The 26,724-nt window shown below is 44.2% G+C and overlaps 4 protein-coding genes across 5 annotated transcripts in view; 2 read left to right on the top strand and 2 right to left on the bottom strand.

Annotated features, from left to right (window-relative positions):
* The window catches only part of tnksa (tankyrase, TRF1-interacting ankyrin-related ADP-ribose polymerase a), a 76,257-nt gene extending 68,894 nt beyond the window's left edge, over window positions 1-7,363 (bottom strand). The window contains exons 1-4 of the mRNA XM_076758893.1: window positions 6,826-7,363; window positions 5,668-5,783; window positions 4,442-4,550; window positions 168-263 (exon numbers count right to left, since the gene is read on the bottom strand). Of these exons, the coding sequence (XP_076615008.1) occupies window positions 168-263; window positions 4,442-4,550; window positions 5,668-5,783; window positions 6,826-7,339 (835 nt within the window). The 5' untranslated portion in view covers window positions 7,340-7,363. The remainder of the gene's footprint in view (window positions 1-167; window positions 264-4,441; window positions 4,551-5,667; window positions 5,784-6,825) is intronic.
* Window positions 7,364-11,437: 4,074 nt separating this feature from the next.
* Window positions 11,438-13,437, top strand: LOC143337637 (claudin-23-like). Its single transcript, XM_076757293.1, has one exon. The coding sequence runs from the start codon at window positions 11,598-11,600 to the stop codon at window positions 12,426-12,428; it is 831 nt and encodes a 276-aa protein (XP_076613408.1). The 5' UTR covers window positions 11,438-11,597; the 3' UTR covers window positions 12,429-13,437.
* A 219-nt stretch (window positions 13,438-13,656) lies between these two features.
* LOC143337636 (claudin-23-like) lies at window positions 13,657-16,692 on the top strand. Its single transcript, XM_076757292.1, has one exon. The coding sequence runs from the start codon at window positions 14,065-14,067 to the stop codon at window positions 14,914-14,916; it is 852 nt and encodes a 283-aa protein (XP_076613407.1). The 5' UTR covers window positions 13,657-14,064; the 3' UTR covers window positions 14,917-16,692.
* Window positions 16,693-18,783: 2,091 nt separating this feature from the next.
* Window positions 18,784-24,159, bottom strand: LOC143338145 (uncharacterized). 2 transcript variants are annotated; one of them, XM_076758340.1, is made up of 4 exons: window positions 23,964-24,159; window positions 22,135-22,442; window positions 21,025-21,090; window positions 18,784-20,723 (listed from the first exon to the last, which is right to left on the bottom strand). In XM_076758340.1, the coding sequence occupies exons 2-3, from the start codon at window positions 22,422-22,424 to the stop codon at window positions 21,048-21,050; spliced, it is 333 nt and encodes a 110-aa protein (XP_076614455.1). In that variant the 5' UTR covers window positions 22,425-22,442; window positions 23,964-24,159; the 3' UTR covers window positions 18,784-20,723; window positions 21,025-21,047. The 2 variants fall into 2 exon arrangements, with proteins under 2 accessions (XP_076614455.1, XP_076614454.1); XM_076758339.1 differs by having other exon boundaries at window positions 23,945-24,159.
* Between the last annotated feature and the right edge of the window lie 2,565 nt (window positions 24,160-26,724).

A 26,724-nucleotide genomic window follows, 5' to 3' on the forward strand; every position in this document is an offset into this window, starting at 1 on the left:
GAAAGCAAACGAGAAACTAAGAACAGGAAAGATACAAACAAACAACAATCAATCTGCAGCAGAGTGCGAGTCACGAGGAGCGAGGCAGGCGGAAATACAGACATGTGCTGACCTGTGTGTGCGTGTGTGCGTGCAGCGTTTGACAGGCGGACAAACGGGAAACTGACCTGTGAGCACGGCCTTGGCGGAGGGTTCAGCCAGGTCCAGGGCGGACTTGCCGTCGGTGTTGCGGATGTTGGGGTCGGCTCCATGCTGCAGTAACACTGTACAACAACAGGGCAGACACAGACAGTAGCTGAGCTCCTGGACTGACATGCAAACTCCCCGACACACACCTCCTCCTAGTCCTCCTCCTCCGCCTCCTCCTCCTGCCCCTGCTCCCCCTCCTCCTCCTCCTGCTGAACCACATCCTGCCACACAAACTGCTCTTCCTGGACCTCTTTTCTCTCCCCCTTGCTCCTCTACTCTCCCGCCTCCTCTGATTGTGTCTCCTGGCTCTCCTGGCAATCCTTCTGCACGTCCTGCTTCACATTTCTCTCCTCCTCCTCCTCCCCCTCCTCCAGCTGCTCCTCCTCTGTTGCTAGCGCTGCTCCCTTGGCTGCCCCTGGCTGCCCCTGCCCTGCGAGCCATGCTGCTGATGTAAACAGACATGCCACAACAAGAGCAGCGAAAGCTACGCTACAGCACACCGCCAGAGAAACAGCGGACCTTACAAAGTGGCTACGTGACCGGCTACAAAACACATCACACTTCCATGGAGGAGGTGGGGGAGGCTACAGTTAAGCTGAGAAAATAAATAAAGATGAGTGAGGAAGGGAGAGACGAGTGGCTACAGCTAATCGAGGCAGCAGCAGCAGCAGCAGCAGCAGCAGCGACGAGGCGGGCAGGCAGTGCGAGTGGAGAGACTCTCGCCTCTCCGACTGACTGAGCGATGCAGCGGAGAGCAAGATGAGAGGGGAGAGGGGAGGTGGAGGATGGGGGGGGGTGGGGGGGGGTTGGGCGCTGAGAGTCAGAGAGGATGGGAGAGGTAGAGGACGAAAAGAGGGGAGGGAGAGCAAAACAAAACAAGAGTGTTTGAGTGACAGAGAGGGAGAGGGAGCAGGGAGTAGTAAAAACAGAGAGGAGAGGAGAGGAGAGGAGAGGAGAGGAGAGGAGAGGGAAAAAGAGAAGACATGGGATGTAAGTAAGTAGAAAGGAGAGGAGATGACAAGGGAGGAAAGGAAAAGTGAGAAGAGAAGAGAAGATAAAGGATGTGGAGGAAAGGAAAGGAAAGGAAAGGAAAGGAAAGGAAAGGACAGGAAAGGAAAGGAAAGGAAAGGAAAAGAAGCAAGAGGAGAGGAGAGGGAAGGAGAGGAGGAAAGGAAATAAAAGGAGAGAGGCGAGGGCAGAGTCCCGTGACTACCAAACAGGTATGAGCTGAATAACAAACTCTGCCTGCGCTCAGTTCTTTTTGTAAATAACTCTTTTGCGGGGGCTAATGTCAATACTCTCACTGCCTTCCTCTCCATCTCACTTCCCACTATTGTGATTGCTGAGCAGTCCCCGGTGCACATGCCCTTTGACTTGTGTACACTTCAAACCACCCTGCTCAACCCCGGCGAGAGAGGAGGGTAGAAGAGGAGACAACCAGGCGTGCGTGCGTGTGTCTGTGTGCATGCAAATGTGCATGTATGTGTGCCTCTGCCCCGGCGCTGACGCAGACCTTAGTCACCCACTCGCCCCTCAACAAAAATATGATTTAGCTCTGCACCAATCCCACACACACACATGAGTGAGCACAGACACTCACTGATACCAGCGGTGAGAGAATGAAGACATGCCCAGTGTGAGGCAGACGGAGACGTGATGCACAGCCACACAGAAACACACGTCCAGGTTAGAGGAGTTCACACGACTCCTGACCCCGTCTGCACCACCGTTTCTGATTCATCTGCAACATTTTTCAGTCCCGTCTCTAGTGGTTCGTCTATAATACCCGCAAAAGCCTTCTCTTAACAACCTTTGTGGCTTTTTGCCACTTTAACACGCATGAACATTTGAAGCTGCAGGCGCTGATTTGGGCAAAACTCAGACCTGCACCCGACGTGATAAAGATAAGAAACCCGTGTGCCCCAGCTGTCATTTACGGAGGCGGCCGTTCTCGAACTCAGAGCCAGCTGCACGGCCGCCTTCGGATTTCCACGATCTTCTTATCCCGACTTTGCTGATGAGATTTTCTCCGGGCCGTGAGCTCGAAGAGTCGCAGGTCTGGTAATGAAAGATTAATTTCTTACACAAGTTGTCTGAACACCAGAGAAGGGGCTCGAGCGTCCATCCCGCTGAGCTGAACTCACAGTCTAATCACAGTTGATTTGACTCTCGTTCTGCTGCCAAATCTCTAACCTGGCAGGGTGACAGGCCACAAAACTCTGTCCAATAAACAAGCCGCGAGAGGTCATGTGATTTTTTTGTTGACGTGCCTCGGTGTAACTGTGCAAAGCAAACATTAAAAAAATGCAACAAAGTCAGCTTTAGAAACAAACCTTTGACCTTTACTGCTGTTTGGACAAAAGCACATGTTTGAGGTTCAACCTGAGCGGTTTCCTACATGCATCCGTTTCAGACCACAGATCACAGAACTGAGATACACAATATATCAAGGGAAATGTTTAGTCCTCTTCGTGGTTTGTCAGTTTTCTTACTGTCGTACGGCGATGGGGAAAAATGTCCCTCTGTTGCTGCAAGGACATCGAGGACGCTGACATCCAGGACTTGAGAATGATGGTCGTTTGTGCCAAAAATGGAGATGCCAGCTTTTCAAATGATCTCACAAAAACTGAAAATGTTTGCTTTTTAAACCGGCAGCAAATAACGGATTTATCATCCACTCGCTTCGCAAAATGTGTCCACCATGACGGCACTTGGTCGTGCTATCTGCTGGGATAACCAGAGCAGTGTATGACAGCAGGTGGACTTGTCTCTGTGGCAAGGACACAGCGTCATAATAATACTGTGGAACTGCAACTAAACTAAGTGCAGCCACAGAAGAACAACAACTTTTTTCATTTTTTTAATTTCTATTTTCTTCCTTTTGGTCTGATATCGATCTGGTATCATAAGAGAGAAACACAAAGTCTGGAATCTCTTCGTTGGAGTGCTTCTCGTCTGTTGAGAGGTTTTTGAGAAGCTGCTGCGAAGCTAAAAGCAAACCCACTGAGAGATTCACTTCTGCGCACAGCAGTCCAGCTGTTAAATCAGCTATCCTGAATAAATTCATTAAACCAGACACGGAGCTGAAACGGAAATCAAACGCACTGAATTGCGTCCGCTCGTTAAACTCTTTGCATCCTGGCGAGCGAGCCTGTATTTAATGTGAAGCGCTGCTCAAAGTCAGACGACAAAGGGAGAATATTTGACTCAATTCCAGCGTCATTCATAATCTTTGATGAATCAATAGCTGCTCTCGGGGCTGACAACCGCGTGACGTTTGTGCGCAGCGATCGTCAGAGCTCCCACAAAGGCCTCTGCTGCTATGCAGTCATTCAGGGCGCAGACACTCTGCAGCAGCTTGGAGAAATAAAAATGACTGGAGCAACTTTCCCCCCTTGTTGCTCTCAGCGCTCCACCCCGACGCCGGCAGCAAGGTGACGCCGACCATCAGTGCAGTCATTTGTTATTGCTACTCACGCTGAGCGACGCTTTTCCATTAAGATCATAAAGATTAGCCTACAAACTTACTGCTCAGACGCTTTTTGGTGCTGCGGCGGCGGCGGGTCTCGTCTACGCCGGGCCTTCCTCGGGGATCAGTAAATCAGCCTCTATATTATTCAATCCACCTTTAAAGATCAACTGCCGCGACGGATGTCCTTTCTGAAGCGAGCCCGTGGTGCTGTTTCACTTTTTAAACGAAAGCCACGTCGGTGGTAGCTCACATAATGTAAGACAGAAAGAAATCAATGCTCTTTTGTCCCCCTGTGTGGGTTTAGGAATAAGCAGTAACACAGTAATTGCAATTTGCAGGTCATTTGCTGCTTGGTGCTTAATGGAAAATAATAGCGCACGGTGTGTGGGTGGTTTATTATAGTTTCTAAAATTACTGTGTCATTATACAGAACTCTGGGTTGCGACTTTGGAGGGGAACAAACACCATACTTCAAAACCAACAGAGGATTTAATATCTCAAACTTTGCCACAGCAGAACCGCCACGAATAATGAAACATATTAAGCAAAATGTCACAGAAGAGCCACTTACTTTTAATGTGCCCAAAGGAACGATGCAACGCTGTGGCAGCCAGTGTTTGTGCTCACATGACTAACTGAACCTAAAAAAAAAAAAAACTCCAAAGGCCACCGGATAATTTATCATAAACACACTGACTCACTGTGTAATCAGGCATCCTGGAAATCAGTCAATGGGACGCACTCTCGCGTTTACATCTGCGGCAGAGTTTTTGTGCTTACCTATGCAGACGTCTATCTTGCCCTTGATGGCGGCCTCGTGCAGCGGCGTGTAGTTCCAGTTGTCTCGAGCATTGGGGTCGGCGCCCTGGCACAGCAGCAAGGAAACCACCTGCAAACAGCACGCAAGACATCAGTGTTTACTCTTTACTCTGCATCTACAATGGGGGGGGGTTTCTCCCTACTCATAGCATTGAGGTTTAGGTCAATGTCACACTTGAAAAAGATGCACAGACCCCAACTTAACGGGTTTAATCCGCCGTTTTCCAGCAGCGATGCGAGCGCCAGACCTCCGCACTTACCCCTGCGCTGCCACCCATTACACTTTTCGGTTCAAGTGGACAAATCACACTTAAAACAAGGCAAACAACCACTTTCCGAGGTTCCTCTGCGAGTGCTGCTGTGATCGATTTCAGCGTTTGCTCTCATCACAATGCTAATCACCGCCGCCATCGCGCAGCTGCACCCGCGCGCCACTTTTCTGACAAGGTTTCAAAGTGCTCTCCTGGAAAGCTCTAAAAGCCTCCGAAGCATCAGCATCTGCAAACGTTAAGATTGATCACCGTGATTACGGCCGGGGATCATCACCGTGCACGGGCGTGACCAGAGTGTCAAAGAGCCAATCAGGGCGAGCGTGTCCTCGGCGTGATCTTTAAGGCTGACTGTGCACATTATAGTTTACAGGCAAACAGTGCTGATTTGCATGTTTGGACAGAGTTTTTCCTATCTCCCCAACTTTTTTTTAATCGCCAGCAATCATTTCAATTCTAAAGCATTAACAGTTCGGCTGTTTTGTTCCAGGCAGGATATTGGAGGAGCGGCACACATTTTTCACCTTTGTGTGGCCCTGATGGGTACTCGAACTCACTTCCACTGCTCTCTGTGGATATTTGTGTATCTTCAGCACGCTTGTTTGCCCAAAACAACAAGTATCATTACTGCAGTAGCACAGTCACTTAAGTAAAAGTATTAATACCACACTGTGAAGACACTCCTCTACAAGTCCTGCATTCAGAACATTGTTGTGGAGTAAATAGTACAATATTTGCCTCAGAGGTGTAATGCAAAAGAAAATGCAAATGTTCAAGTAAAGTACAAGTACCTCAAATTTGTGCTTAAGTATAGTACTTGAGTAAATGCACTTAATTACACTTCTCCCCTGTGGATGACTGTATCGCAGAGGCAGGCTAATCCACGCCCCAACACAGTGTCGCTGTGTGCAGTCTCACCTCGGAGTGACCGAACGAGCAGGCGTTGTGAAGCGGGATCAGACCCCCATCATCCCGAGCGTGCACGTTGGCGCCCGTCTGAAGCAGGTGGTCCACCACGTCTTTCCGTCCGAACCCTGAGATCAGAGCAGAGGGAGACAGTGAAAAGAGGAGGTCGGTGAGACAGCAGCAAAGACACTTTCACACGTGGATTCAATCAAATCTGCAACTCGGACAGATTTCCGAGGGGTTTCACTTCTGCTGCATCTGTTTTCATTCTGCTTCACGTTAATAATTAACACTCAAAGCGTCTTTTTGTAAGGCACTTGTAGCAGCTGTTTGGGAAAGCGCTGCAGTGAAGTGAGGCTCGTTATATCTTCACTACAAACATGCAGCGGGACTCCAGAGAGGCTGTTCTAGTTCAGGCTGCTGAGAATTAGGAAGACCCCGATGTAACACAGCTGTGCGCGTTTTTCTTTTTTTTTCCATCTTTGTTGTCTACAGTGGTGAGATAATTAAAAACAGTCAAGTCTGGAGAGGAAATGAAGATGAGCGCTGTGGATCTCTTCAATTCATAAATAAATCCAAAGAAGATTCAAATCACAAAAAATTTCTGTGATTGGTGAATATACCTAAAAAAAGATTAAATAACAAAATTACAGTTACAACAGTGTCAGTCACAGTGGCATTGCTCCGCTCACTGGCATTGTGTGCTGTCCTTTTGAACTTTATTATTTGGGATTTGTGGTGTGACTGAGGCCTGTGGTGGCAGTGCTACAAAAGACGCTTCCTCTGCGCTGCTGGAAGTGAGAAAACTAGAGGAAGCAGAAGCAGCAGCTTTTAACAAATGACCCTTCAAAGCTTTTCAAAGCCACTCTGTGCTGCTGCTGTCAGTAACATGAGAAAGAGAGATGGAGGAATTGATTTTGACAACAGAAGCAAACATTTGGTATTTGCTTCATATAATCAGCCCCATCAGAGTAACTGGTCTACACTACATTTTCTTTATAGATGCATTTTAAATCTTTTCTGGTGATCGTCTGCCAGCACCATCCTGAAAACTGCTTATTACTGCTGCTTATTATAGTTTATGCGCTGCTTTCGGGTCACTCCCTGAAGGCAGCTCCCGGCTAACAGCCTGTGAACGCCTGCGCTTGTTCAAAGGTGATCTGACGTTACCTGCAGCGAAATGCAGGGGTGTCGATTTGCGTCCTGCCATATCTTTAGCGTTCACGTTCACCGCATCCACGAGTTTCTTCACCCTCGAAACGTCCCCGTTTCGACAGGCTTCAAAAAGCTCCCTGAACGCCCCGTTTGCACCGCCGCCGCCGCCGCCGCTGCTAGCGCTGCTGCTGCTGCTGCTGCCCGGGTTACCGCTGCCCGAGTCGGGCGTAGAGCCGGGGCTGGTCCCGCTCCCTTCGGTGGTGGTCGGGGAGCTAGCGCTGCTGCTAGCGCCGCTGCTACTGCTGCTGGCCGAGAGGGCCAGAGCTGGGGAGGTGGTGGTGGGAGAGGCAGGGGTTACCTCACCGTCAGCCGCGTTCTCCATCGCTCCTCTGTGGGAAAGTGGGCTGGCATCGTCGGTCGGTGCCGGCGGAGAGCCAGGCGGGCTGCCGGGGACAGAGGAGCCGCGGGGCGGGGAGGACAGCAGGGAATTTGGCTGCTGCTGCTGAGAGGTGCGACGAGGCGTCGCCATTTTCACAACACAACAGTCCCCACTGGCAACAAAAACACTGCTGACAATTTCCTGCCCAGAGAGACAAACTTCCGCTCAGGCTCGCTGCGATGACATTTTCTGGAGCGCATCTCCAGAAATGTTGCTTAAAGCTTCAGAGCAGTTTAATTTAATAACAGAATCTCTCTGCAGGATTACAGAGTAAACACCAATAAAAACATGGTTTCTTGACAGTTTACTCAAATGTGTTTGAGGCTTTTTTTTTTTCTTTTAGTTTCGGTGTGTTTCCTTTTTTCCATCTTATATGTAAACACATCTGAAATTCGCTCTTTTTTTTATGTGTGTTATTCATGTTGTGTTTAGTCTTCATATTTCAGATGACACATTTTCTTGCCCGATGGTGCCGTCTAGTTTGCTGTTTTTGTAGCAAAATTAATCACTAATACTTTTGTCTGGGACACATAATTGGCAGACTCAATAAATGTTAGTCATGAGACTTTGCTGGGCGAATTTTTATTATTATTATTATTGTTATTATTTTTCAGCCTTTACGTCACAAAATAGACCAAAAATATCTGTTTTAGTCCAATGATGGTGAAGTCAGCTGGCCTGGCTGAATACAATATCGCCATCTAGTGGACACCGTCGGTAATAACTGCAGAATGCAGGCGCTGCACCCTCTGATACAGCCAAGACTTTACAGACATTTTAGCACACGTTTTACACTTTTATACAGACAGACAAAATATACAACATTGTACAGACAATATGTGGCACTAAACCATGTGTGTGTATAATGTAATCATGCAAAAAAAAAAACCAAAACAAACAAAAGTCAAGTTTTCTGGTTAACTTTGTGCATTTACAGAAATAGACTTTCACAATGATCGGTGTCTACTGTTGCTGGTTTTAATGGTTGCCCAATGTATTTGCAAAAAAAAAAAAAAAAAAAAATCAATTTGCAAACTATTGCAGTCTATTATGCTCTGCCATGTTAGTTGCCACACTGGTTTTGTGTGTCTTTATTGCTTCGCTGGAGCTGCACCCTGTTGTTCAAATTACACCACAAATTTTCATTCACAGATCATTCAGAGGTCTGTATCTACATATGTCAGCGTACGATCAGTGGTGGAAACAGGCTTCTTTTACTGTGCAGAACCCCAGTCAGCGACATGTTATTGAAAGTGTAGTTTTCTTGACCTGAGCTGCATATTTTTGTACTGAAACCTGAGCACCCAGATGAAAATCTGTCCAAACATGATGAAAACTCCAGATAACTGGCTGTGATTTGAGCTGAGAACCATGTCACTGCAGAGCAACACTGACACTAATGACTGAGATACTGAGCCACATATCAACAATAATTTAGTTTGGGATAATTTTCCTTCGTGTCAGAATATTAGAATATTAGAGTAGTTACATTAACCAGCCACCAGGTAGTAGCAGACATCCTACCAGAGTAGTGTTTTGTTTGGGGTGCGTAAACTAACATCTCTCATCAGGCTTATTATGCTATTTCTGGATTTAGCATATTTTCTCACATGAAAAACATTAATTGAACACCAGATATGGTCTCATATGGGTCATGCATTGAACTAAGATCCCTGTGTTTGAGTCAAAAGTAAGTTCAGCATTGTAAATCATTTGCATTGTGAAGTTCTAAAATCTTTTCATGAACTTTATTAATCCCTGAGAAAGAAATGCCCTGTGCTGTTCTTACAGTTAAAAAAGGGTTCAATTCTATACTTTCTTTCCAACTGATCACAGGCAGACTTAGAGGCGGAGAACTTCTAGGAATCTATGACACTGCATCAGTGGTATGTTCATGACAGCCAGCTTGTTTGTTCCCATGGATCATATATGCCAATTATAGCAATTTCTAAATGCGTTGAATGAACTGAAACGTGCCCTGCAAAACAAATGCCATCACAAACTGTAGATGTAGACTACATTAAAAACAATGCAGCATCATTGTGACATTCAGAAAGAAAACCTGGAGCAAAGATGGTCCTAACTTATCCATGATTTGTATTCACATTATGAAAAGTTTGCCCTGCAGCGAAACAAAAATGGCACTACCTTTTCCCATCATTTAACAAGGTCTGACATGAAACAATCAGTTACGATGCAATTAAAGAATATAGACAGTTCCCAGCGTTCCAATCCAAATCATCTGAAATAAAGTAAAACAGCACATTTAAAAGCAAACACATTGACCAAAAGCATTATTTCCAGATCCCTTTGTTTTTTATTGGTAAAGATACAGATCATCGTGGGAGAAGTTGGAAAACTGTTGTTAAGAGAGCTTTTCAAGTTTTGGTTCAAGTGCAGACTGGAAGGTGTGTTTAAAGAGCCAACATCTCTGCTTGAAGACAAAAGAGTTGAACTAATAAGTCACTGGATCAAACCAATAAGCTACCACAGATACATTATGCTCATTTGAGGCGTCAGCACACTGATAATATCATTTTTTTGTATCTTAAAATATATCTGGGCCATAGTGGTACTGCTGGTAGCTATGCTGGTGGTTTCAGCACCAAAAGGCCAATTAATCATGGAAATGTACAGAGTTTCATAACAGATCCTCTCTGGTTTTTATATTCAAACGTGACACAAGTAGGCTAAAGCAATGCCGTGACAGCTGATCACGCAATGACAGCTGTGATTGAGCTCGTGCAAGTGACAAAACCGGACTGCAGTATGTGCAAAGTTCTGTCTGATTGGTTGGTTGACATACCTCTCATACTTCTCTCAACTGCTCTTTGTGTGTCAAAGCTCAAACATGAAACTCAAATTAGAGAACAACAACAAAAGGTTCCCAACGGCTTCAAGAACACGTGACCAGTTTGAATTTGTACAGTCAACAACATGCTTATGCAGATTTGACATTTAAAGGACAACACAAATGCAGCTAATGATGAAGCAACCAATGCAACAGTGTAGTCTCTGGGCGCATCATCAGGTTATTCAGTTCCTTAATCACTTTCATGTGGGGTTGCTTTCAGGGTCTGCGCACAATGATGCAATGAGAGTTGTTCACGTTTGGGCTTTTGAGCATCATTAACATGCACCTCTGAGCTTCACCTCCTGAAGAGATTTTATTAACATTTGTGAATAATCTACTTTCATGGGACTGTCTTGAGAGGAACCCTCAGACAGAGCAGGGGCAGTCAGAAGGAGACAGAAAACAAGGCAAGCAAAGAGATAAATAGAGACTGAGATACGCAGGAGAGAGGACGAGAAGAAAAAGAGGCAGAAAGGTATTTGAGCTGCTGTCAGAGGATTCCTGCAGGACGACATTCTTAACAAAAACGGTTCCCACACAGACACGGTGGCATCTTCCATAACCAAAGAAATCATCATAATCTCTGACTGTGCTCGACTAAACACGATCACCTGCTAGGAAATTTCAAACGTCTTTTTATAATGAAGACCTCCAAATTAAGAAAATGGTTGAATTTGCAGAAGTAACAGCCTGTTGTTTGTTTTAGTGAGTACGAGACCATTAAATGAAGCCATATTTTAGACACAAGCCCTGAGCTCAAGTTGGTCTTCTTCTATTTAATATTTCCAAGTCTCATTCTTGTTTTACTGTATTCATTGCACCCCACCCCTCACCATCCTGCTGAACAGGCCTACTGCTTTGTTTTCTTACTCCTGCTCAACAAAACTTTTTTTTTTTTAAGTGAACAAAGAGCTGACAAATCCAGATATGTTGTGACTGATTGATTCCAAAACACATTGGAAAACTACATTAATCATGCAATTTCATTGTTTATGTGGTAGCCATTTATGTTATTTAAACAGTATTTGAGGATTGTAACCCCTTTATTACAGACATCAAAGGTTTATGGAACAAGGACAATTTGGGTGAGTTAATAAATGGGTTTAAATATAGAACTTTTATGAAATTGAAACTTGCGCCTGCAGGTGATAAGACGCCCCCGCTGCAGAGACTATTCACTGACTAAAAATTTAATCTATTCTTGTTCTTTGTCGCTTATCACATGCATTTGCATGATAAAAGCCTCGTCGAAACTCCCCCCTGCCCGTCCTTGCTGCAGCAGGTGAAGATGAAACAGCTCCCAGCCCGGCTGCGCATGGCGCGCCACACCTGTCCTATTTGGGGACTTGGAGGCAGGCAGGTAGGGCCAATGCCACGCCCACTGCCAGGTTTCAGTCGGACTTGTTTTTAAGACCAGCTGTTCCTGTCAAAAGTCCATCTATACAGAGTTTTGGGGTGAGAACACACAGGACAGCACCAGCAGCAGCAGCAATCATGCCGAGGCGATCAGCGGAGGAGTGGATCCGACTATCCATGCGCACCCCGGGCATCCTGATCTTCGGGATGGTTATGGCTCCATGCGGATGGATCCTGGACCTGACCGCCACCGTGGCCCCAAACTGGAGGACCATCCACAACATCCCCAACACCCCGTCCGACGAGTACATCCAACAAGGCATCTGGTACATCTGCAGGGCCACCACTACCAATACCAGAGAGGACTGCAGTCTGGGGGACACCACGTATTTTGGCAATCAGATCATCGAGGTGGCCCAGGGTTTGATGGTAGCCTCCCTGATCGTGACTCTACTCGGGTTGGCTGTGGCAATCCCGGGGGTCCGGTGCTGGAAGGACACGCCTAACTGGACAGTAGCCGGCCTGGGCGGGCTGTTGATCTTCCTCTCTGGCGTCATGACCATCATACCCATCGCCTGGTACACCCACATCCTCACAGACATCGCAACGGTGTCCCCGCAGACAGATGTACGCGTCGGCTATTGCATCGTCCTGGGCTACATCGGCGGGATATTCGAAGTCCTGGGCGGCTTTGTCATGTTCATCGGGATCTGCAGGTGCTGCGGAGGGAAGAACAGAGGGGAGAGACGGGTCGAGGAGGTCATGGGCAGCCGCTTCAACCACAACAAGCCACCGCCGAGACGGGTTGAAGTGCCAAGCCTGAACCGGGCCAGGAGCAGCGCCAGCAGCAGTGTGCCATACTCCAAAGACTCCATGGATGAAGATGTGTCCTTCCCCCGGGCCAAGAGCCCCGCAGCCCGGTCAGTGAACACCTCCTACAGCGGCAGACCCTATGATGCCGATCTATGAGAGGGGACATGTGGAGACCCACAGGACGGGAAAACAACTGGAAGATGGACATAACTGTTTGCAAAAGGGACTGAGAGTGGAAAATATTCTAGGAGGAAGAAATGGTAATTGCACAATGACAAATCCACTGTATTAAAACTTTAGTGTCTATAATACTGAAGTGAAGCAGAATCAATTCTATTGTGATCACAGTCACTTTAAATGCCTCTTTGAGCACTACACTGTTTCATCATTTCATCATTCGCACAGTCAACAACATGCTTATGCAGATTTGACATTTAAAGGACAACACAAATGCAGCTAATGGTGAAGCAACCAATGCAACAGTGTAGTCTCTGGGCGTATCATCAGGTTGTTCAGTTCCTTAATCACTTTCATGTGGGGTTGCTTTCAGGGTCTGCGCACAATGATGCAATGAGAGTTGTTCACGTTTGGGCTTTTGAGCATCATTAACATGCACCTCTGAGCTTCACCTCCTGAAGAGATTTTATTAGCAATTGTGAATAATCCACTTTCATGGGACTGTCTTGAGAGGAACCCTCAGACAGAGCAGGGGCAGTCAGAGGGAGACAGAAAACAAGGCAAGCAAAGAGATAAATAGAGACTGAGATACGCAGGAGAGAGGACGAGAAGAAAAAGAGGCAGAAAGGTATTTGAGCTGCTGTCAGAGGATTCCTGCAGGACGACATTCTGAACAAAAACGGTTCCCACACAGACACGGTGGCATCTTCCATAACCAAAGAAATCATCATAATCTCTGACTGTGCTCGACTAAACACGATCACCTGCTAGGAAATTTCAAACGTCTTTTTATAATGAAGACCTCCAAATTAAGAAAATGGTTGAATTTGCAGAAGTAACAGCCTGTTGTTTGTTTTAGTGAGTACGAGACCATTAAATGAAGGCATATTTTAGACACAAGCCCTGAGCTCAAGTTGGTCTTCTTTTATTTAATATTTCCAAGTCTCATTCTTGTTTTACTGTATTCATTGCACCCCACCCCTCACCATCCTGCTGAACAGGCCTACTGCTTTGTTTTCTTACTCCTGCTCAACAAAACTTTTTTTTTTTTTTTTTTTTTTAAGTGAACAAAGAGCTGACAAATCCAGATATGTTGTCAAATCCTTGGAAAACTACATTAATCATGTAATTTCATTGTTTATGTGGTAGTCATTTAAGTTATTTAAACAGTATTTGAGGATTACAAGCCCTTTATTACAGACATCAAAGGTTTATGGAACAAGGACAATTTGGGTGAGTTAATAAATGGGTTTAAATATAGAACTTTTATGAAATTGAAACTTGCGCCTGCAGGTGATAAGACGCCCCCGCTGCAGAGACTATTCACTGACTAAAAATTCAATCTATTCTTGTTCTTTGTCGCTTATCACATGCATTTGCATAATAAAAACCTCGTCGAAACTCCCCCCTGCCCGTCCTTGCTGCAGCAGGTGAAGATGAAACAGCTCCCAGCCCGGCTGCGCATGGCGCGTCACACCTGTCCTATTTGGGGACTTGGAGGCAGGCAGGTAAGGCCAACGCCACGCCCACTGCCAGGTTTCAGTCGGACTTGTTTTTAAGACCAGCTGTTCCTGTCAAAAGTCCATCTATACAGAGTTTTGGGGTGAGAATACACATGGTACCAGCAATAGTAGTCAATCCGAGGCGATCAACGGGGGAGTGGATGCGACTATCCATGCGCACCCCGGGCATCCTGATCTTCGGGATGGTTATGGCTCCATGCGGATGGATCCTGGACCTGACCGCCACCGTGGCCCCAAACTGGAGGACCATCCACAACATCCCCAACACCCCGTCCGACGAGTACATCCAACAAGGCATCTGGTACATCTGCAGGGCCACCACTACCAATACCAGAGAGGACTGCAGCCTGGGGGACACCACGTATTTTGGCAATCAGATCATCGAGGTGGCCCAGGGTTTGATGGTGGCCTCCCTGATCGTGACTCTACTCGGGTTGGCTGTGGCAATCCCAGGGGTCCGGTGCTGGAAGGACACGCCTAACTGGACAGTAGCCGGCCTAGGCGGGCTGTTGATCTTCCTCTCTGGCGTCATGACCATCATACCCATCGCCTGGTACACCCACATCCTCACAGACATCGCAACGGTGTCCCCGCAGACAGATGTACGCGTCGGCTACTGCATCGTCCTGGGCTACATCGGCGGGATATTCGAAGTCCTGGGCGGCTTTGTCATGTTCATCGGGATCTGCAGGTGCTGCGGAGGGAAGAACAGAGGGGAGAGACGGGTCGAGGAGGTCATGGGCAGCCGCTTCAACCACAACAAGCCGCCGCCGAGACGGGTTGAAGTGCCAAGCCTGAACCGGGCCAGGAGCAGCGCCAGCAGCAGTGTGCCATACTCCAAAGACTCCATGGATGAAGATGTGTCCTTCCCCCGGGCAAAGAGCCCCGCAGCCCGGTCAGTGAACACCTCCTACAGCGGCAGACCCTACGATGCCGATCTATGAGAGGGGACATGTGGAGACCCACAGGAGAGGAGAACAACTGGAAGATGGACATGACTGTTTGCAAAAGGGACTGAGAGTGGAAAATATTCTAGGAGGAAGAAATGGTAATTACACAATGACAAATCCACTGTATTAAAACTTTAGTGTCTATAATACTGAAGTGAAGCAGAATCAATTCTATTGTGATCACAGTCACTTTAAATGCCTCTTTGAGCATTACACTGTTTCATCATTAGGACAGTGATAAATGAAGGCAAGCATCTACAATAGTGTTGAAAGTGGCTACAGATGAGACTCATCATGGGCTTAGCTGGGCTATGATTAATCCTAACATCATTATAATACATTATACAGTAGGTGTGTGCCTCCGGCAGTGCAGTTATGGAAAGTGTTCTTTATTATTGCAATGCTGAAAGATGGAGAGAAAACCTCCTCTGGTTTGAAGAAAAATTGTATTGAGTTGAAGTTTACTGTGGCTGTTTTACAATCTGCAAATGATGCTGAACTTCATTTGTAAATAGTCATCTCTAAGGAAGCTTTTTGCATTTTTTTTTTTGTGTACATTGGCTAATGCATAAATCAGTTTCTCCCCCACCCCTAGTTTTTATGTAAATACTGTATTCTTATGCACTTTACACTGGTGGCCAACCTTGTAGGACAACAGGCCACCATCCTGAGGTGATCAATAATCTAATTGCTCTGTGATACAAGTGCTGTTTATTAAATGTGCACTGTGTTTCCTAACAGATGGCTGAGTGCATTTTCTCTTTTTGCTCTTTTGTGTTGCTTTGTTGGAGGCAAGCCTGAAAAGGAAACTTGAAAAGTTCAACTATTACTGGAAAAAAGACGTTTGATAACTGGAAATATCGGTTAACATTAAGTGTTTAACACACACACACACACGCACACACAAACAGGCAACATTTTACAGTGTTATTTTTCTTCCTTTATACACCCTGTCTACTCTGTCATAAGTATACACAATGCCAGAAGACAATGTAGCCTGACCGGTCTGAGAGGTTGCTTTCTTTACACATCTTGTCTGACAACATTACCTCTCCTCTTTAAACTGGGCTAACATCACAAACAAGGTGGCACTGTATTGAACAAATGTCCCTCTGTCGCTCCCGCTGAGTCTTTTGTAGTTAAATTGACCTCCCAGAATGCACGATGGAGTTCTCCCCGGAGGACCTGCTGAATGCCACAGCCAACAACAACTGAATTAGAAGCACTTTTTAAAGCAACATTATACGTTTTTATGCTTTTATGCTGCTGCTCTTCAAGAAGGAATACTGTTAGTCTGTTTGTGTTCAAAGAACTCAAGAAACAGTATTTTTTTTAATGACCGCTCAGAGTGATGTTACATGGAATAGTCAGCTGAAATGCGAAATCTTGCAGATTGTGATAGACATAGGCTTTTCAAAACTAGTTGACAATTCAGTACAATCATTGAAAACACAGATTTTTTAAAGTTGCCAAATCAGAAGTACACAATTCAGCAATCAATCATGGTATCAGTAGTAATTTCGAGTATTTTCTCCTCACTGTGTAGAAAGAATGGCTTGCTTCATTCCAGAGCAATCGTTAGACTTCATCAGGCCCTGATCACGCTGATAATAAACATGTTTTATTCTGAAGGAATCTGTTATGCTCCCTCCAGTCTCATCTCCTCTGAAGTGCTTCTATATGCTAATAGATCCTGTCTGTCGCTTCGGGTGAGTGACAGAAGTGTGTTACCACCTCACTTGCAAATACAAGAATGTGTTTGACAGCGATAGTGCTGCTCTGATTGGGAGGCTCCCGGGCCCTTATTGTATCAGACTGGAACAAATAAAATGTCTTATGATATCAGATCATGTCTTTTTCAGTAAGACATGGTGATTGTTCTTGTCATGTCAGCGTTTTAGCCTTCTCCTGATAATGAATGCATTTGCAGTAAGTGCAGGAGAAGTAATTAATTCTTCGCTCTCACAGTAACAGTGACACACACCAAAGGACGAAAAGCTGTATTCACTGGCTTCTGCATTTGAGCCGATCTCTAAAAGAGGATTTCGAGATGTGTTGCGTTTCACACTATTGTATAAAAAACTGCCACGCTGACTCCAGTGACTCACACAATGACGGTCCAAGACAGGTGGGGTGAGGATTGGATGCTGCGTCCAGGGTGTGACAAAAGTCAGGAGTTTTTATTTATAGACTCACCCTCCCGGGTTGCTGAGCAGCCTCTTCTTGTCTCTCCATCTGCACAAAGTTACGCTTTTCCAGGTTCATTCTCAAAACTTAGAATGAAATCATCAAATCAAATCCTTTAATCTCCATGGTTTGGATGAAAACATTGGAAATATACGATCACTGCTGGGAATGAAACCAGGATTTCACAGCGATGGTTTACTTACACAGTGAGTGATTGAAATCAGCACAGGAAAATGGGACAGAGGTTACTCCTGTGACTTCGTATGGTACTTTAAAGTAGGAAGACTCATGAGAAATGGGTTAAAAAGGCAGAAATATCCTGACTTTTAATTTCCACTGTGGGTCAAACTCAAAGACCCACATGCGTCAAAGTCCACTGCCTACCTGAAGCAGACTTCATGCCAAAATATTTTGAGTCTGCAAGCCCAAGCTGAGATACCCCTGATGGGTTATTTTCCACAAGCCACAGAAAACATTACACAACTGTTTTCACCGGCAGGTACAGAGCTCAGCACTTCTATTAAACCTAACATTATGTATGTAATCAGTTCCCCTTTGATAAGGGCGAATGAAAAACTAGTACTGCAAGTATTTTTCCATTATTTCAACGTGCTCCTCCTGTCAATCAAAAATGCAGTGTCTCCTCATTAATAGGAAAGCAGGAGTTGACAGTGTCGCCCTCATTGCAGACACTTCCTGTTCCTTGTTGTAACAGATACACAGCCTGCATGACTGCAGATCAGTCTCTGTTCAGCTTATTAAACATGGAAGCTGATACTATCATGTCACCGGATCCCAGAAAGAGGTTAAACAGGCAGAAAGTGGATGTTTGGGTGTATGCGTAACACACACAGACTGACAGCTGTCTGTTGTCTTTGCTAATGCACACTGATACCCTGTAGCGCCTTGTAAGAACAACTTAATAATGATTTTAAAGTGACAAACCCTTTAGTGAAATATAGTGCTATAGCAGCTGTTGCCTTGTGTCTCATACAAAATCCTAAAAAGCTGAAACAAAATCTTTTGCATATTTAATTTGAAAGCTGCTAAACACACAAGGCAGTACACACAGTATAACGAGCTTATGTGCAGTAATACAAACAGTGAATTATACACATTTGCTCTTCTTAAACAATGTGCACAAACTGACTTTATAATTACAGTAAAAGTTACCTTCATTTATCAACTGACGACCATCACTGGTCCTGATAGAAAAAGGTGCTTTTGAGGTGTTCTGATCAGGAGAAAATAAAGTATTTTTTACACTGAGAACAAACTACGTCAAGCACCTGAAACTAAAACGTGTGCGCACGCCTTCACAGATCCTGTTCTGCTTCATTTTTAAATTCCTCTCCTGTCACACATTTTTGGCTCAGTACAGTTTAACATGAAAGCCAGAGTGGTGTCATTGTCTTTTGGCTTGATTTTTCTTTTTAAATATCTTGTAGTGTTTATTCTTAGTTACTTTTGTGAATAATAATAATAAATTAATAGCAACAATTGCCTTGTACTTGATGAAGGTAATGCTAATAAGCTTTTTTTTTTCTTACACCCTGCTTCATGTCAGTTCTGTACGGAACCAGCATTGAATATGCAGAACAAGTTAGTTGTTTTGTCATCCTGATCGCATCACTTCATACAGAGAAGAAAGACATAACAAACTGTTGAGCGATGTAGAATCTGTTTATATAGAAAAACACACATTCTCAATGTGCCCAACACACTCAGTGTTTATACATAAGACACGTCTGACTACATGAATTATTGTGTAATGCAGCACTACGAAAACAGAGAGGAAGACAGGATTATATAAAAAAAGTTATGCATCTTGATAATGCTTGTGGTTATCATCACAGTTACAAAAAGACATATAAAACATAGGTCAGTCAATAATTTCCAAAAGAAACAGACAATACAACACAAAAAAGGGCTTAACACTGGCTACGCTCCTGAGAGTAATTTGATTACTCAGTAAGGACCAGTCCATGTTGGAGGGTTGCTGTCTAGCTTTGATTTTGACACATCTGCACAGATGCAGAGGTTCATTTATGACAACAGAGCACACAGACACAGTGAAGACGACGCAAAGTGCACAGTGTGTTATACAGAGAGGAAATCTAGAGACACAACTGCACCTGAAACATCTGTAAAGATTCTGTCCCTCCTTACTCTCAAGACGTGTTTGCTGTTAATTTTTTCCACCGGTTGTTAAATTCCAATTTTTGCAGATTACTTTTGTTTTTGTTAGGATGAAAGTACACACAGTGATGCATGTTGGACTGGGAGCAAACCTGATTCTTCGTGAACAAGCAAACACAAGAAAACCACAAGAGGCTAAAAGCAGTTGAATGCAAGAGAGATGACCTGATAAAGCAGTTATTACACAAAGTGCAAAAACGCTTCAATCTCTCAACTTCATGAAATCACATCATGCTGGCTAAAGTGCGTCCTGCCTGACTGAAGCCTTCATCAAAACATAATGACATATTAAATAGTTCCTGACTTACCCTGTCTGAAATGGATCCCTATGGAAACACCTGAAGTCCTTCCATTGGTTTTCAACACCTGTGTGAACTCCCTCACTATCACTGCAGCAGTCACCTCTGCTTTCTCTGTATTTAAAGCAAACCGCTGCACCACGAGGAGAGCAACCGATCGGCGAACATTTGCATTATTTTGCTAAATGTAGCCGCCGTTAGAGGACACAATCAGCTTATCCGTGGAAACAAGCTTTTGCATACATGAAGGAAAAAGAGTGCGCAGACAGATCCTGACATTTCTCACTGTGCATTCAAACTGTGATCAACATCCGCTTCAGTGGATCATTTAGTCCATGAAAGTCAGTGTGCAGACAGTTAAACATTATGCCCACCACACCAACATTTTTGCACCCAGTGCTGAGATTGATGGTTAGAATTTGTGTTTATGTAGTTCATTAGCACTAGATAGCCACAATAACGCATCACAATTCTATTAATAAGACTATGAATATTAAAGCCAACAAACTGTGTATTGCAGCTGCATTGCATTGAAGTTTAAAACTTGTAGCTGGTGATAGATACAGTGCACTATACAGGAAGTCTAAAACAGTTACTGCGCCAATAAGGAAATAATGGCTGTGAAAAAAAACACGTTCCAAAACTGATGCTTTTCACACATCATTTTTCTATGCCATTTTTTTAACTATTCAGCTCCTTAAATGCAGTTTCAGAGTTGGCAAACGCCAGAGATATATCATGTAAACATCAGATTAAAGTCTCTGTTTGTGTTCTCCAGGTAAAGTCAGTCCTCTGTTACCTGCCTGTGATACATGCATGTCAGTTGCCCTCAGTTGATCAGGTGTTTGAGGATGCTCTTTAAAGCTGTATATTTTCCATCATCAAACGATGTACAAAAAGCATCATTCCTGCAGAAATTGCATCGCTGTTAAGCCTGTTAGAGCTCAGCGCATCAGTTTGAGCTCTTGGGATGATCAGTCGAAGCGGACCTGAAACCTCAAAAACAATAGATCTGATTCCCTTTATACAAAATTCACACAACTGTGCTGGAAGCTTGCTGCAGAAGAATGCTGATGGAAGCTCAATAGTGTTACTGGACGGCATGTCATGGTTGACCTGGATGAGAACAAGAGAGCAGTTATTTTCATGTCTCAATTATGGTGGCAGAAAAGCGTCTGGCCTCCACATTTAGACACAGGTTTAAAGTGTCAGCAGTGGTACCATGTGGCGTTTCGACCACTAGTAGCGCTGTGGAGCGATGTTTTTAAGAGTGGGACAAACAAACATGGATGTTAACAATACAGGAAATAAAATGTTTTAAAAACCGCTTTGCAAACTTTTGATGATTCCAGGAGTCAGTTTTACCCAAAGCGGGAAGCATGCTGGAAATGAATATGCTGAATAGTCGAATGCCTACCTCAGATATAATGTTTATCTGCATTACACAGCAATGTTGTAGCCGTGACTTTCTGCCAGATGTTTCCTGTTGACAACAGACAGAAACACACAATTAATCTTACACTGACGTAATCGGTTTTGTGCAGACACAACTGCTGTTTGCATACAGCAGCGTCCAGCATGCAGTGAAAACAGACACTTTACATTAGACATTCTAAACAATTGCTGTCTTTGTTACTGGTCCATCATCGTCAGAGGCATGATGACATCATCATTCGTGAGTGATGACACGTTTACTAATGCAAACTGCTTTGGTTTCTGTGAGCCTGAAGTTTCTGTTGACCTTTTTTCTTCATCTGTTCGATCAAGGTGACTATTACCGCTCTGCTAATGATCCTGCTCTCCTCCCTCTCTACTCCCTCTCTGAATGTGCAAAGAGGAACAGATTTCTTGTTAATGTTGTACCAAATCTGGCAGCCTCACTGCGAAGACATTCACTTCACCCAGCTGCTGTGCAGAAATGATCCAGCACTGGTCTCCGTCTGTAAGGCCAGTTTTAATAATTTATCATGGACTGGAGAAGAACTGAAATTAAAATTCTCCTTGCGATTCTGCAGCTATTGTGCATGATCCCATTTTTCAAAAGAGGATAATTGAGCACATTTATTTGAATTGGACAGACTGCCATCTGCCTGTGTGGACACTGGATCTGAAATGATAATATTATGAACTATTTTTGCTGCCTGTCCTCACAGATATTTCGGTAATTAATCTACTTAGTGCTAAAGTTGTCAGCTGAAACTAAAAATTCACTCTCCTAGAAGAACACTAATGTGAGGGGCTCTGTCATCGCAGAAAAATAAATAAAACAGAAATTTCTTCTTGTCCATAATTGCAATTTTGACCAAATGAGCATATAAATCAAAAGTAATACAGAAAATATAATTATTTCTTAGCAACATTTCAGTTCAGCCAACCGTTTCCATCTGTTTCCATTATGCTAAGCTAGGCTAATCACGTCCTGTATCCAGCTCTGTTGAGCAGATGAGGTTGTCATTTTTCTCAAATAAGTGTTTTCCCCTCAAGAACAACAAATGGAAAAGCTTTCACCGCACACTTATTTCAGTACCTTTGCCTCTTCTTTTGCTTCTGCCTCAGTTTAGCGAAGATGAAAGCCAAGATCAGCAGCCCGATGATGACGGCCAGCACGCTCAGGGTCAGCGGTAAACTTAACGCCCCGTTGACCGTGTCCTCGCAGGATTCCCCCTGGTAGCCGAGCACACAGTCACACACAAAACCGGCGCCGCCACCTGGAGGTACCACACAGGTACCATGGCTATTGCACTGAAGGTCTCCACAGGTGGGCAGGCTGTAGTCGATGCCTCTTGCCTGAGGAAGACGAGGGGCAGGGGTGGACATCGTATGGGAGGGAGTGGACTATCGGGGGAAGGAATGGTAGGTGGAAGGAGAACAGGAGAGGAGAGAGATGAATGGAAGGAAGCCACACCCAAACACACAATGAAGAGACGTGACAAAGAGGAACACAGAGCCGTTTCTGCAGAGCAGCTCACATGGAGGTGCTCTGGCTCAGTCAGACATGTCTGCAAGTTTGTTTTAGCTGACCTCCTTTAGCTCCACCTTAGCGGTGACTGACTGAAGCTCTGCCATTGACTAATCAAAACAGAATGTGTCATAACTCGTTTGATTATTCCTGCAGTGCAGCATTCAGTGGATCATGTCTCTTTGCACATACTGTCACAGCGACCAACATGGAGGAAAAATAAGCACTGCAGACATTCTATGAAAAGCCTCTGATGCCTGCTGTCTTTGGCACATGTTGTCAAACATTGTGAGTGCTCACTCTGGGTTTGTGGCTGAACTTTTGTGGTTTTGGCCCAGCCTGGTTGGATTAAGCTCATGGAAGCTGATGTCAAGGACCATTTTTCTCGCTGTGGGGAAAAGACAGTGATGAAAATGAAGTTGATAAGATCTTCACATCCATAACTGTCTTTCTCCCCACGGCATTTAGAATTTGGCACATTCCACCTTTCATACCTTTTTTGGGTATCGCGACTTACATTTTAAAACTGTGCTGCCTTCAGGTGCCTGACAAAAATGCTAGAATTGCACACTTTGTACGATGCCATAAAGAACATATATGACAGGGATGGGCTGAATTTTGTATTTGACGGGATGTGACGTTTATGACGCATCTTAACGATCCCCCAAAACATTCACATTAATACCACAAAGCTTTGCTGATGCACTTCTATGATTATACATAAAAAAAATGTTTAAAAAGAAAAAAAAGAACCAAGATATTGTGGTTTTTCCAGCTTTTCACAGCCCTCATACATAATGGAACTGTGAGCAGCTTGCTGTGTCGCCTCTAGCCCTCAAAAACATTTTACTTTTAAATCATCTAATACAAATGAGCAGAAGCACATGATCATCTGCTTGCAGGTACACAGGAGTCAGAGAAACTATTTGAAGGATTACACATCATGCACTGTCCTACACACCTGTTTCATCAACAACAGCGTTGAGACTGACATATTATATTGACAAAAGAACACAGTATCAGTACAGGACACATTCACTAACATACTGGAAGTTGTGGATATGCCTGCAGTAACTGTGACATAAAGCGTTATTTCTTTAGTTTTAGCTCCTAAACACATGAATGAAGAGCACATTGTCAATCCATTCTGAGCCTCGACACACTAAGCTGACAAGACTGACAATTACCCAGAATTATACAGCGTGGCAAGTTAACTGATAAATAAGTGGTGGAAGTAAAAAGGTATCTCACTTCTCAAGCATCTCGTCATTCAGGTTTCCCAACAACACAGAGACTGTGTTCAACACTGGCTTCATGGCATATAGTGAAGTGAATCAGCACATCAAAAATAACAACAAAATCAAAAATGCGTACTCACGAAAGTAAAGAACGCGGACCTGGTGTCTCCAAATAGAGGCGGCGTGAGGTCGTCCAGGTGTCTGTCTGTGTGTGTGTGAAGGTCCTTTGAAAAAGAATTTGAAGTTCCTCTTTCAGTGAGGGAATCTGCAACAATAGGAGGGAGGGAAGAGGAAGAAAGGCGAAACCTGTGAATACCTGCCTGTTTTTTTTCCCATAAACACACACACACACAAAATCACCCCCTCCGCCCTCTGCCTTATCTTTCAATGGGCTGAGTCATACACACACTCTTGCTCACACCAAATATCCCTGACACTGATGTAGCAACTTTACATTTCACAAGGAGAGCGCAACCTCATTTTATGCTTCAGATACTCACTGACTCAAGCTGACACAGAACTCGATGCTCTGGCATCCCTGGGAGAAATAAGCTTCATTTGTGTGGCACCAGTCAGAAAGTGCCTCATTGAATAAAGGCATGACGCAAAGAGAGGAGTAACACGGGCAAATTAACTGTGACAAAGAAAAATAATGATTTTTTTAATAAAATGTCGAATGTAGCATTTATTTGCCTATTTTAGACACCTCCCTTTTCCTGAGAATCAAAGCCTAAATTACATTAACACACACGCACACACTCCCTTGCCCTAAGGACTATCATACCCAAATACAGTAGGTGTGTTTGCCAGACTGGTGGGGGATGGGAAGAGGAGGAGAAGGATGAAGAGGAGGCAAGTTAGAACCAGACTCAGGAGACAAGACCTGACAAGCCTGACGTGTCAGTGTAACATGCAGCAGTTCGAACATCTGTTGTGTGATTGTCCACTGCTTTCGTCCAAACCTAAATGTCTCAACAACGACTGGATGGACCACATTTGTGGTCCACAGAGGACAAATCCCACTAACTTTGGTGATCCCTTCATTTTGCTTTGAATGCCACCATCAGGTCAAAGTTTCAGCTTGTCTGCTGTCAGCTTGTAATGACATTTCCATCAGCCTCAGCTTCACTTAGCAAATGTTAGCCTGCTAATATGGTTAGCATGAGCCTATTACACTCTTATAACATTGACTTATGATGGATAGTTTTTTTTTAATACTAAAAGTGATGCTGCAGCCTCGCAGACTTGGCAGCATGGCTGTCTTGTCTGCCCATTTAAACCCTCCAATGCTTTCTTCTTTAGAAAATCATTTTGGTTAGTTTCAATGCGTTCGGGTCTTTAGAGATTAGTTGCTTAAGTAAATGAGCCTGAGTGATCATTGAAAGTGCTTGTAAACTCTTCAGAACATTAGTTATAATACACCACCCACAAAAAAAGTTGTCATGACTTGTTCATATCTATCAAACATAACCTAGTATATTTCATGTTTGCATGTAATTTACTGTGGTACAACAGTTGCTCAAAGACTGGTTCTTACCAAACACGAGTCAACACAGATTAGTCATTGTTATGTGGTTGTTGCAACATCAGCCCTCTGTTATGTTGTCAAACTCATGCCCCACTTCTTCATCCTTGTGCATGTGTTTCTAAAGACGTAAGGTAGGCACCAAAAATCTCTGTAACGTTCAGTTATAGTACACTTGGAAATGGTAATCTTAAAGAATGTTATTTCCAAGAATTACTGGGATTCTGTGGAGGGAGAGGAGCTCAGATGTCGAGAGGGATCTCAAAGCAGAAGTGTTGCTTTGTATTGAGGTGGTTTGGGAATGTGACCATGGTGCCTCTGCAGAACGCAAGGCAAATCACAATATGCTGGACGGATTGCATGTTCAATCTGGGCACGCTTTGGGATCTCCCAGGAGGGTTATGGAGTAATTAAAGATTTAGAACACCCTGTAACACATGAAAGTATACAAAAGTACAGTATGCAAGAAGATGTATGCAATTTAAGATGTGATGATGCCTTATGACATAAATCTAAAGACCTTGAACTTTGCTTTATTTGCATGAAAGAAATAGCATGTGTGGGGAAACCGAGTCTTGGACTGCTTGGTTATTTCACATTTTTGAAGATGGAAAAGCAGCACCCATGAGGGCTTATTGATAATTGCTGAAAAACAAGTTTCATCTCCTGATTCCAGTCCAGTTTACACAAAGCTGAGAGACACCCAGTCAACTCTTCAGTCCTTTACATAGTGAGATGAGTTTGTCTTGAAAGAAGAACAGCCTACTGTACATCACATCTTCATAGCAGCCTTTATCAATAACAACTGATATCAGTTTGCTTTGAGTTTGAGTTTCTCTGCCTTAAACAACTGCTGCATGTTTGTTGGTTCACACACACAAAAAAACATTTGCATAGCAAACCACACCTCCGTTTGTGTTCTCAGATATCCTGTGCACCTGAGTGTCTGAGTCAACAGGAGAGTTCACTCTAGGCAGAAAATATTCAATGACTTAGACTTAATGTTTGCTTTCTCAGGCTCCAATGTGACGCAGAGACGAGATGAGCACGCATGACTTCTGTTAAACTATGCACACTCACACACGTTTTTAGGTACAGAGTTAAGGTAGACATTTATCATATGTAAGGTAAGGGTACATGAATTGTACTTCTACATTGGTTTTCAAGTGTTCAACAGAAGAAGACACTATGTATTACTGCATTGCTAATTTTGTCAGGAGAGGACATACAGTATTATTAAGGTCATGAAGTAGTTTTTCATTCAGTTTCACTTTGCTTTGTAGGGCAGAATGAGATGCTATCAGACAGAGCAGTAAAAACATGCATGAACATGTCCTGACAACCTGTGGATTGAATTTGGCTGACAGACAGGTGGAAGAACGTCAACAAGGAGAT

This window comes from Chaetodon auriga, chromosome 19, assembly GCF_051107435.1.
Source record: "Chaetodon auriga isolate fChaAug3 chromosome 19, fChaAug3.hap1, whole genome shotgun sequence".
Taxonomy (NCBI): Eukaryota; Metazoa; Chordata; class Actinopteri; order Chaetodontiformes; family Chaetodontidae; genus Chaetodon; species Chaetodon auriga.